Here is a 12,085-nt window from a genome sequence, read left to right as displayed (position 1 = left end):
GCTGATCTGCACAACAACAGTGAAGCAAACCATGTTATTGCCTGGGCTGAGACATAATATGGGACAATTACTGCTTCCTGCTAAACACCACTAGCCACCTTCCAATTTTTAGATCATCATCTATTTTTCCAGCCTCCAGGGTCTTGTTCCTGACTTATCTAAATATGGCCATTTTAGCTAATGCTTCCTGCTGCATTTAAAATTCAGTGGTTCTGGGGACACCAATCGTACAAAGACCTGCCAAATAAAAGAAGAAAGACGACAGCACATGAAATCAAAGTACAGTTAGTCCTTGACTTACGACTACAATTGGGCCCAACATTCCTGTTACTGAGACGTTAAGTGAATTTTAAGTGCCCCATTTAACAACCTTCCTTGCCATAGTTGTTAAGTGAATCTTATCAGAACGCAAAGGGGGATCACATGACCCCGGGACCGCAACCGTCATAAATATGAGCCATTGTCAAGCATCTCTTTTGATCACATGACCACAGGGATGCTACAGTGGTCATAAGGGCGAAAAGCTCTCGTCACTCAACCTTTCTCAGTGCTGTCATGACTTTGAACAGTCACTAAGTTAACGGCTGTAAGTCAAGGGCTACCTGTACCAACAGTGACGGGCATCTTGGGTGCAATCCCAAAACATCTGGAGCACCACATGTACGACATCAGCATTGACAAAATCTCCCTCGGTCAATTACGAAAGGCAGCTTGACTTGGCACGGCTGACATCCCGCAGGTCCAAGAGGACAAAAGTGCCAAATCCGGTTTAAACTGACTGTGCCACCAGCCATTATTATTATTGTTTGCTTTGTTGTTGTTATCATCTATATCAGGGGTCTTCAAACTTGGCCCTTTTAGGACTTGTGGACTTCAACTCCCAGAATTCCTCAGCCAGGCACGCTGGCTAAGGAATTCTGGGAGTTGAAGTCCACAAGTCCTAAAAGGGCCAAGTTTGAAAAACCCTGATCTATATCATCGTGATCATCTCTCCACGCCAGAAACACCTGTGCGCCGGGCAGGCAACACCTGCATACACGCGCTGCCTCCCAATCCAGCCTCTTTCCAACCTAGTCTCTTTACCTGGGGAAGGGAGAAAGGCGAACGCGGAAGCCGGCTCTCCGCATTGGGAATGTCTGCTCTCGCGCGCCGTATCCGGAGGAGAAGAAGAAAAGGCTCTCTCGCTCCCTGCCGCCGCCATGTTGACTGCTGGCGCCGAAGCCGGACCGGGCGGCGCCATGTTAGGGCTCGCCGCTTTGCCTGCAGCACATGGCGGGAGAGGGCGGCTCGGCGGCGGGGGATTTGCTGAATGGCGGGACCGGCGAAGGGCCGGGCGGGAAGCGGGCCCGGTTGGGGTCGGCTCCCCACTCGACCCCTGCCGGGAACCGGGTGACGGTGGTGCTGGGGGCGCAATGGGGCGACGAGGGCAAAGGGAAGGTGGTCGACCTGCTCAGCCAAGACGCCGACCTGGTCTGCAGGTGCCAGGTGAGCCGCGTGCTCTGCTCTTGGGGGCGGGGGTGGACTACAAAACCCATCCCCCGCGGTTGGGGGAACTACAAATCCCACCCTCCCCGGATTGAAGGACTTGGCTCCTGTTCCTCTGCGGCTGCGGACTTACAGCTCCCATCCTCGTGAACATGGGGGTGGGGGGTGGACTACAAATCCCACCCTCCGCAGATTGGGGGACTTAAGTCCTATCCTTTGTAGCTGGGGACTACAAACCCCATCCCTCGCATCTGGGAGAATTACAAATCCCGCCCTCTGCAGATTGCTGGAGTCCTATCCTCTGCAGTTGTGACTTCAACTCCCATCCTCCACGGCTGGGGAAACTAAATCCCACCCTTCGTAAATTGGGAGAACTACCAATCCCATCTCTGGAGCTGGGGGAAGTACAAATCTCACCCTCTGTAGATTGGGGAAACTACAACTCCCACCCCTTGCAGCTGGGGGGAACTACAAATCCCAACCTGTGCAGAATGGGGGGGGGGGCTTAAATCCTCTCCTATCCTCTGCAGCTGGGGACTTCAAATTCCATCCTCCACAACCTTGCGCAGGGCTTCTTTCTCTGAACATGTAACTTTGGGGAGGGGTCCCCCCTTTTTGGGGGCAATACAAATCCTCCATAGTCAGCATGTGGCCCGCTTTCTCATGAACCTGTAACTTGGAGGGAGATGGGTTCTCCGTCCCTTATGGGGGGAATACAAACCCCATCTTCTGCAGCTTTATTGGGGGAAACTGCAAAGCCCATCCTTTGCAGGGGGCTGGCTGAGGAATTCTGGGAATTGAAGCATGCCAGTCTTCCAAAAAAGTCCCTTCCAAGTTTCGTCCTTGAATCTCCTTCTCAGTGTATGGGTGCAGCCTGACAGGTGTGGGTCAGTGTTGTGTAAACACAGCTGTGTGCGCTCTTTTGTTCTCTTTCTCTTATCCACACCAGCTATGTATACCTCTGGGTTGTTTTTTTCTCCCCGCAGGGTGGCAATAATGCAGGACACACCGTTGTGGTGGACACGTTGGAATACAATTTCCACCTCTTGCCCAGCGGAGTTATCAATCACAACGCCACTTCATTCATTGGTGAGCTTTCATCTGTGTGTACGCACGGGTAGCCCTCGCTTTACGACCAAAATTGAGCCCCAATGATATGTAGCTAAGGGAGACAGTGGCTAAGTGAATTCTCCCTCATTTTACGACCTTCCTTGCCACATGGTTCATCAAATCCCTGCAGTTGTGACATTAGCAACACACGTGACCGTGGGGGAATGCTGCAACGGTCGCAAGTGTGAAAAACGCTCCTAAGTTACTTTTTTCCCCCCAATGCCGTTGTCACTCCGAACGGTCACTAAATGAATGGTTGCAAATCAAGGACTACCTATAAGAGAAAAAGAAAAAACCCAGAGAAAATACATCAGTATGAATATGCCGTCTTATTCCAGGAAACGGGGTCGTAATCCACCTTCCGGGACTCTTTGAAGAAGCTGAAAAAAACCTAAAAAAAGGATCGGGTGAGTCCTTCTCCATAGCAGTTTGGTGTGAAGGAAAGAGAAAAGGAAGTAAAAGAAAGGAAAATGCATTGGGACCAATTGCCTTAATTTCCCCCCCCCCCCCCAAAAAAAAGTCATCTTGGGACTTCAGTCAATCGGAATAGAGCAGAATTGACAAATGGGGATTTTGCCAGTGCTAATGGTGTTCAGTTATTATTGTGGTTTGTTGCAGAGTCAGGCAGATGTTTAGATGGCATTAGGCCTCTTGATTCCTTCCCCAGGAGCTGGGATAGACAGATGTGGAAGTTTGAAGGTGTCAAAAGGTCTCTTTGCAGGATGGCAGCTGTTCCCTTTCCAGGGCTGTAATATTAAGAAACCTTTTGCTTCCTCCAGGGTTGGAAGGCTGGGAAAGTCGGACCGTGATTTCCGATCGTGCCCACTTGGGTAAGTCTTGGAAAAAATGGGGAAATTTTGGAGGGCCAAATTCTTGGCCCTCCGTATCTCTATTTATTTACTTAATTGATATCCTGGCTTTATTATTTCACAAATAACTCAGGGTGGCCAATGTATCCCACGCACCTTCCTGCTCTTTTCCACCCCACCACCACAACCTTGTCGGGTGGACTGGGCTTTGAAAGAGGATTGGCCCAAAGTCACCCGGTTGGCTTTTATACCTAAGACAGAACTAGAACTCACAGTCTCCCGGTGATCGACCCAAAGTCATCTAGCTGGCTTTTGCGGCTAAGGCAGGAGTAGAACTCAACCGTCTCCTGGTCATTGGTTCAAAGTCACCCAGCCAGCTTTCCTATCTAAGGCAGAACTAGAACTCCCACGCTCCTGACCATTAGCCCAAAGTTACCCAGTGCCTTTCCTGCTTGAGGCAGAACTAGATCTCACCGTCCCCTGGTGATTGGCCTAAAAGTCACCCAGCCATCTTTCATGCCTAAAGCTGTACTAGAACTCTTTTAAGCCTGGGGCCTTCAACCACACCGTACCAAACTGGCTCTTTTATGTTCTCTAGTGTTTAATTTCCACCAAGCTGTGGACGGAATCCAAGAGCAGCAGAGGCAACAGCAAGCAGGGAAAAAGTAAGTGGGGGGGGGCCTTTGGAAGAAAAGTTAAAACTTTGCTTTCCGAAGCTGTCCGTGACCGAGGGCGGAAATGAATCAGCAGGCTGAAATGAAAAAGTGCCAGCCTCATGAGGTAGTCCAGACCGGAAGCACAGCCAGCAGAGTTTATTGTGCATCTCAGTGAACAGAATCGTGCTGGGCTGAAATCACATCTCTTCCCACCCCCACTCCCCCATACCTTTACAGCCTGTGAAACTAAGGGGGGTGTCCCTTCTGACCCTCTTTATCCATCCGTTATGCAGCCAAGGCCATGGTGTCTCTTATCTGATCCTTCTCTTGGTGGCATCTTTTCATCCCTCTCTCAAGGTCTTCCCCACATACCCCTAGAGCCAGCTCCTTTACTTCCTTTGGAAGTAGGGAGCATCCCTTCTGAATATGTCCACTATGCAGCCAAGGGCTCAGCTGACCCTTATCTGACCGGTCCCTGGGCAGCCTCCCTCAGCCCCACACGTCATTCCAGCCCTCTCCGTCTCCTTTACATCCTGACAATCTGGGTGTGTGTGTGTGTGCCCCTTCTGAGTCTTCCTCCACCCATTGAGCAGCCGAGGGCTCAGTTACCTGAACGTCCCCGTCTGTGTCTCTTTCCCCATTCCCCATTCTCACATACCATTAGAATAATGTTAAAGAAGGCCCTAGGCCTAGACCAATTGGGAGTCCAAAGTTTCTGTCGCTAAGCGAGACAGTCCTTGAGGGAGCTTGGCCCCGTTTTATGACGCTTCTTGCCAGAGTTGTTACGCAAATCCCCCACACCGTTGCTATGTTAGCAACGCGGATATTAAGCAAACCAAGCTCTTTTTCCCGCGGACTTTGCTGATCAGAAGGTCGCCAAAGGGGATCGCCCGACCCCGGGACACGGCAAGGGTCATAAATATGAACCAGTCGCCAAGCGTCTAAATTTGGAACACGTGACCCTGGGCCACTGCGACCGTCATAAGTACGTGCCTGTTTCCAAGCATCCGAATTTGGATCACGCGCCCACAGGGATGCTGCGACAGTGGTTAAGGGCGAAAAACGGTCATTCATTTTTTTTCAGCGCCAAACGGTCACTAAATGAATTGTCATAAGTCGAGGACCGCCCATAGTTAGAATGAGGGTGGAAAGTGCCGTTTCGGACCCCCGTTTGAAGCCCAGTTGGTTTCTTCCAACAGCCTTGGCACCACCAAGAAGGGCATCGGGCCTGCCTACGCCTCTAAAGCCTCCAGGACCGGCCTGCGGATTTGCGATCTGTTGGCGGATTTTAACGAGTTCTCCAAAAAGTGAGTACAATTGGGAAGTGGCAGAACTTAATACAGAATGGGCGTGTGAAGTGGAAGCGCCGGTTGAATCCAGGGAATGCCACTAGTCCTCATTGAGGGTCAAGGGCAGACAGACTGGAGCGCAGTCTCTGCCTAAGTTTGAAATTTTATTTGAAATTTTTTTTAGTGTGTTTTAATTTTTGTAATTTTAACCTTTTTTTGTTTATAATTGCCGGAGATTTGTATGTTTTATCTTACCGGGAAGCTACTTGGACGGCGAGACGGGCGGCAAAGAAATTTGATAATGATAATAATTATTTTTTGGGAAACCCCGAATTTACTGCCATTTTGTTTCAGGTTCAGGGCTTTGGCCCAGCACTACAAAGCCAGCTATCCAACGCTTAATATCGACACAGAAGCTGAACTGGAACAGCTAAAGGTATTTCGGGGCATCCGAGCGGGGAAATTTCTTGACCCATGAAAATGTCTGCTTAAAGCTGGTTTAATCCAGGGTTTGCAGACTCAAATACAGCTGGCCCTCGACTTTCAAACGTTCGGTAAGGGACCGTTTGAAGTTGCAACGGCACTGGAAAAATTGATTGATGACAGTGTTTCAGACTTACGACCGTTGCAGCCTCCCCGTGGTCACGTGATCAAAATTTGGACGCTTGGCAGTTGACTCGCATTTATGACGGTTGCAGCGTCTCTGGGGTCACATGATCCCCTTTTGAGACTTTCTGACAAGCAAAGTCAATGGGGGAAAGCCCGATTCGCTTAATGACCGTGCTACTAATTTAATAACCACAGTGATTCACTTAACAGTGGCAAGAAAGGTTGTAAAACGGGGCAAAGCTCAAAACTGCTTTTGCTTAACAAGTTTGGGCTCCGTTGTGGTCGTAAGTCGGGGACTTACCTATATGCTCATTAACTGAGCAAATCATGGTTAGCTGCAATCACATTTTTTGCTGAGACTTACAAACTTAACTGGCCTTCCTCGTCCTTCGGTGGCCTTGATCTTAACCAGTTTGAGTGCACTTGTCTTCCAGAAGGACTAGAAACTTCCCTTTTTTTAAAAAAATTTGAAAATTATTGGGTATCAGAGGCTCATATCGAATTCTTCCCTCATTGGGTATTTGCCCTTTCTTAAAAATAAAGGAAGCACTTGGCTGCTTCCTTAGAATTAGAAAAACAACAAGAAGTGGCCTCAGGTTGATGTCCCTGTCTATCTTTATTGATTGGCAGATCTACGCAGAGAAGATCCGCCCCCTGGTGAAGGATGGGGTTTATTTCATGTACCAAGCTCTGCATGGACCCCCCAAGAAGATTCTCGTCGAGGGAGCTAACGCAGCCCTCCTGGACATCGATTTTGGTATTTACTTATCTTATTTTATATTTGTTGTTAGCTGCGAAGTCGTGTCCGACCCATCACGACCCCATGGACAACGTTCCTCCAGGTCTTCCTGTCCTCTACCATCTTCTGGAGTCCCTTTAAGCTCACGCCTCCTGCTTCAGGGACTCCATCCAGCCACCTTATTCTCTGTCATCCCCTTCTTCTCTTGCCCTCAGCCTTTCCCAGCATGAGGCTCTTCTCCAGTGAGTCCTTCCTTCTCATTAGGTGGCCAAAGTATTTGAGTTTTAGCTTTAGGATCTGGCCTTCTAAAGAGCAGTCAGGGTTGATCTCCTCTCATATTATATATTGATTTATTGTCTTATATGTCATGTTACATTAATATATATATACTTATTACGATATATATTTTACATTAATATATATCACATATATATATTACATTGATATGCTAGATCAGATCAGATTAAATTAGATTATTATCTGGACCAAAAACCAGGCAGGGCTGCCAGGGAAGGCAAGATGGCAGCATATAAATTTATTAAATAAAATAAAAGTAATCCCTTAAGACAGACATGTCAAACACAAGGCCTGGGGGCCAGATCCGGCCCGCGAAGTGGTTTCATGTGGCCCCCGGAGCCATCTTGGAAACAGTGAGGGAACGGTCCCCGCTGCCTTGGCCCTGGCCCAGAGACCCTCCTCCTGCCAGAGAACCCTAGATCTGTCCCACTCCTGCCCAGGCCCCCATAGGCACCCTTGATGCCAATGATGTAGAGCTGAGATGTTCTGTAAAAACAAGGTTCTAGTCCTCATGATTCTAAGGTTAGACTAACTGCAGGAGGAACCTGGAGAAATCACCAAAGTATCGCTTAGTGTTGTTGGAGGGGACCGGGACTTCTAGCTAGAGATTCTCCTTGGAAATGTCCAAGTGCCGCTGAGGCCCCCCCCCCCCCAAAAAAAAATTTAAAAAATGTCCTTTTGTAGCGCAAGAATTTTTCTTGTCTCCCCCAAAGGTACTTACCCCTGTGTGACCTCCTCTAATTGCACGGTGGGAGGGGTGTGTACCGGCCTTGGCATCCCCCCCCATTACATCGGCAAGGTGTACGGCGTGGTGAAGGCGTACACCACCCGCGTCGGCGGGGGGACCTTCCCGACTGAGCAGAACAACGTAAGTCCCTTGAAACGGGGGGGGGGGGGAGCCGTTTTCTCCACGTCCTGAGCTGCCTGTTATTGACTTCACAACTGAAGTGATCCACTTAACAACTGTGGCGGGAAAGGTCGTGAAACGGGGGCGAGACTCAAAAACTTTTGCTGAGCAGTGGAAATGTTGGGCTAAGTTCTGGCTGCAAACTGAGGACTGCCTGTATAACAAAGCTTCCGGGCTGATCACATACACACACACACACAAAATATCTGATTATTTCGGCAGAAGACCAGGATTTTCCAACCGTACGTTTTTGAATCTCCTTTGCAGGAGATCGGTGAGACGCTCCAAGCACGAGGGCGGGAATTCGGGGTGACCACGGGCCGCAAGCGTCGCTGTGGCTGGCTGGACCTCGTCCTGGTGAAATACGCTCATAGGATCAACGGTTTCAGCGCGTAAGCCTCTTCCAAATTTATTTATGTATTATTTTATTACTTCCATTTTTTTCCCCCCTTGGGGGTTTGGGTGTCCTATGAATGTCTCTGTCATCCAGCTCATGGCTGACTCAAAGGCGCTTTTGTTTCAGGAGGCAACAGGACTTTTTTTTTTCTTTGAAGACATTTCGCTTCTCCTCCAAGAAGCTTCTTCCGCTCTGACCGAATAGTGGGGAATGGAAGGATTTATACTCCTTGTAGACAACTGGTCATTTGCCTTCTTTTTTAGAGAGCCGTTGAGGCCACTTGGAGGTTTACCTGCGTCCTAAGGGTCATTTGAGTACTGCACAAATGGGTGTGGAGCCTTGGCTGCAAGGGTGTCCTGGGAAATTTTGCAGAGCAGTGCCCCCTGTTGACAGAGGAGTCCCCTACTTTGGCCTTGTCTATGCAGCTTAGAGTTCAAATCCAAGCATCTTCCGTAAAGCCAGCGGGTCTACTTCCAAGATAGATACTCCTTGACTTACGAACGCAGTTTGCACCGCTGAGCAAGCTCGCTCCGAAGTCATCATGCGACTGCGCCTGACTTCACCGCTTTTTCGCCTTGGTCGTTAAGCGAATCGGGATCACTTAAGTGAAATGGTGCTCCCTCCGTTGACCTTTGCTTCTCAGGAAGGTTGCCAACGCTGATCAGGTGACGCCGCAACCGTTGTCAATACATACCTGTTGCTAAGCACCAGGATGACCCATTTCCTGACTGTAAGGGTGCTGCGTTGGTCGTAAGCGTGAGGACAAGTCATAACTCAACTTTTTTTCAGCCCTGAATGGGTGACTAAGCAAATGGCCGTAAGTCAAGGACCATCTCTAATGTCAGCCATTGAGGAGGGAAAGTTTTTGGCTTGATGGTAACACGTTTCCTGGACACTTCGTAGGCTGGCAGTGACCAAGCTGGACATCCTGGATGACTTTGAAGAGATCAAGGTGGGCGTGGAATACCATCTGGATGGGGAGCAGATTCCGTATTTCCCAGGTGAGACTGCGGACTTTGGGGTGGAGACCCATAGGGCCCAGCAGAGAAGGAGCTGATAGTTGCCTCTGTATCAGTAGAAGGGACTTGGTAGCTCAAGTAGTTGAACTGTGGGGTCCTTGGTGCTCTCTGAGCATGGTGGTTTTCTTGCAGACGTTTCAAGACCCAGCTGGGGAACATCGTCAGTGCTAGAAGAGAGAGGGGTTTGCTGCAAATACCCGTCTAGCACTGTTGATGTTTCCTAGTTGGGCCATGAAACGTCTGCAAGAAAACCATCATACTCAGTGAGCACCAAGGACCCCACAGTCGTTGTCGTCGTCATCCTCCTCCTCCTAATCGCTCTCTCCTTGCTCCTCTCTGCAAAACCTAGCATTGAAGATGTTACCTAGCTGGGTCATGAAACATCTGCAAGGAAAGCACCAAGGACCCACAGTCGTCGTCCTCTTCTCTCCCTCCTTCCTTCTCCTCCTCTTCCTCTCCAGCCCTTCCTCCTCCTCTGCAAACGTTCTAGCACTGTTGATGTTACCTAGATGGGTCATGAAACATCTGCAAGTAAACCAGCAAGCTCAGCGAACACCAAGGACCTCACAATTTCCTCCTCTTCCTCCTCTTCCTCTCTGCAAACTCCCCTACCTTCTAGCACTGATGATGTTACCTAGTTGGGTCACAAAACGTCTCCAAGCAAACTACCCAGCTTAGAGAACAAGGACCTTACAGTTTCCTCCTCCTCCTCCTCCTCCTCCTCCTCCTCCTCCTCCTCCCTATAACCCCACCTCCCTTCTTGCACTGATTCTGTTACCTAGTTGGGTCACGAAACGTCTCCAAGGACAACCACCCAGCTCAGAGAGCCCCAGGGTCACCCCTACATTCTCCCTTCCTTCCTTTCTGTCGCCGTCCGCAGCCAACCAGGAGCTCCTGAACAAGGTCACGGTGAAGTACAAGGAGCTTCCGGGATGGCGACGTAGCACCGAGGGAGCGCGCACCTTTGGTGACTTGCCTGCCGAGGCCCAGGCCTACATCCGGTTTATTGAGGAATACCTGGAAGTGCCAGGTGAGCCTTTGGGGCAGCCCAGAGTTTGGAGTGTTTTTGAAAGGGGGTGGTTAACCGGGAGGGGGGGAGATATAAACCCCAAACTCTTTTCGCAGTCAAGTGGATCGGGGTGGGGAAATCACGCAAGTCCATCATCAAACTTTTCTGAAGTCTCCTGCACCGGACCAGAGCTGGAGGCTGTGTCTTCTCTCCATTCCTTGAACGAGCAGCCGAGGACCCGCCCTGGAAGCCAACTCTGCCTTGGAATGTGCTCAGGCCAGACCCCCACCTTTGGTAGAGGGGTAGCACCGCTTCCTCGATGTCCCCTTTGTAAAATCCCCTCTCAGCCTTTTGTGCCGTCCCACTGTTCTTCGGGAAGAGAATGAGGACCAGCTGGCTGGCAGCTGAGATTTGAAAAGCTCTTTCCAGGACCATTAAGGGCAAACACTCCATTTTCGCACCGCTGATCCGTTTTATCTCTTCCCTCCTCCCCCCGCCTCCCCACACAAGCTGCCATTGGTTCCCCCTCACCCTGATCTAGCCAGCATTTGTAGTTTACTATCTCTAATCAGCTAATCTCTTTGGTCATCCCTGCTAATTAGCCAGACCCCCTTCCTGGAGGTGTCCCTCCCCATGGCCTTCAGCCAGGTGGTTCATGGGAATTGTAGTCCTGTGACGCCAAGCACTTTGTTCCCAACCGTAGCCGTTCCCGCCAATATAGGCTGGCAGTGAGGAATCCTGGGAGTTGTAGTTCAGCAGCATATCTACTGTATAGAACCGGGTGGTAAAGTAGTGTCTTGGGAGAAACGTCCGTTGCAATTTCAAACCGTCACAAAGGGGCCCGTCGTAAGTCGAGTACTGTCCGTCCCCACTTCCTGCTGCGAAAACTAGCACGTGGTGGTCTCCGAATGGCAGGTATTTTGTGCTGTTGCAGCAATTTTTTAAAATTATTTTTTTTAGCTTTCTACATTTAAAAAAACAGCACGCTTTCTACGGTTAAACCTAACTGTGCAGATTTACACCTCCTCCCTCCTTCAGGGATCGCTAAATTGCGGAAGCACTCCCTGTAAATTGTGTGGTTTCTTTTCCCCTTGGGAACCTTAATCGGGACTAGCCTCTTTAATTGCTGTTGGTTAACGGGGGAAGCAGCAATTTAACACAGCAGCCGAAGGGGTGCTATCAAGCTTTCTAGTTTTCTACTTGCACAGCCCTATCTCACCACGTCCAAACACACAAAACCTTAGTGGTTTAGAAGGAAATCTGTCTTGTTCTCACGTCGTTTTGTTCGTTTGGGTTTTGTTTGGCCGTTGCCAAATCTGCCACAAAAAGCAATAAAGAATTAACGATTTATTTTATATATCGGTTGGAATAGTGAAAGAAAAAAAAACGGCTGTTCTTTTTTTTTTTTTCCCTCCCCCCAGGTTGCCCTGGTCACATAGTCATCAGCTTACGATCATAATTGGGACCGAATTTTCCGTCATAAGTCATTGCGGTCGTAAGTCGAGTCGGACCCGATTTTTAGGGCGGTGACTTTAAAAAAAAAAGCACAACCGTTAAGCGAATTCTGCTTCCCAAACGGAAGTGCCATTTTAAGTTCGGTCGTTAAAAATGAACGGTTGAATAAGTTGAGGCCTACCTGTTACACGCACACAAACACAGCCATTTTGATTGATCCTGGAGAATGACGATTGTGAACCTAGAAACTTCTCTTTGGAGATCTTTTTGAGGTGGTTTTTTTTTTTTAAAGGAGGCAACTGGA

At 49.3% G+C, this 12,085-nt stretch overlaps 1 protein-coding gene across 2 annotated transcripts; it reads left to right on the top strand.

Moving 5' to 3' along the window:
- The first annotated feature begins 1,258 nt into the window (after positions 1-1,258).
- Positions 1,259-11,681, top strand: LOC310647314 (adenylosuccinate synthetase isozyme 2-like). Of its 2 annotated transcripts, XM_083374469.1 has the most exons (13): positions 1,259-1,485; positions 2,472-2,574; positions 2,934-3,002; positions 3,375-3,425; positions 4,003-4,069; positions 5,260-5,367; positions 5,704-5,785; positions 6,589-6,715; positions 7,708-7,862; positions 8,169-8,293; positions 9,202-9,299; positions 10,198-10,347; positions 10,443-11,681. In XM_083374469.1, exons 1-13 carry the CDS (start codon positions 1,270-1,272, stop codon positions 10,493-10,495), a joined length of 1,404 nt encoding a protein of 467 aa, XP_083230595.1. In that variant the 5' UTR covers positions 1,259-1,269; the 3' UTR covers positions 10,496-11,681. The 2 variants fall into 2 exon arrangements, with proteins under 2 accessions (XP_083230595.1, XP_083230596.1); XM_083374470.1 differs by lacking the exon at positions 3,375-3,425.
- The last annotated feature ends 404 nt before the right edge of the window (positions 11,682-12,085 follow it).

This window comes from Vipera ursinii, assembly GCF_947247035.1.
Source record: "Vipera ursinii genome assembly, chromosome: 15".
NCBI lineage: Eukaryota > Metazoa > Chordata > Lepidosauria > Squamata > Viperidae > Vipera > Vipera ursinii.
Note: the sequence above shows the minus strand (reverse complement) of the source record. Positions and strands in the feature narration are given on the sequence as shown.

Excerpts from the sequence above, each read along its gene's own strand:
- LOC310647314 (XM_083374469.1), top strand. The coding sequence starts at position 1,270 with ATGGCGGGAGAGGGCGGCTCGGCGGCGGGGGATTTGCTGAATGGCGGG. Across the intron at positions 6,716-7,707 it reads CCTCCTGGACATCGATTTTG|GTACTTACCCCTGTGTGACC; the intron begins GTATTTACTTAT and ends TCTCCCCCAAAG. Across the intron at positions 9,300-10,197 it reads GCAGATTCCGTATTTCCCAG|CCAACCAGGAGCTCCTGAAC; the intron begins GTGAGACTGCGG and ends CGCCGTCCGCAG.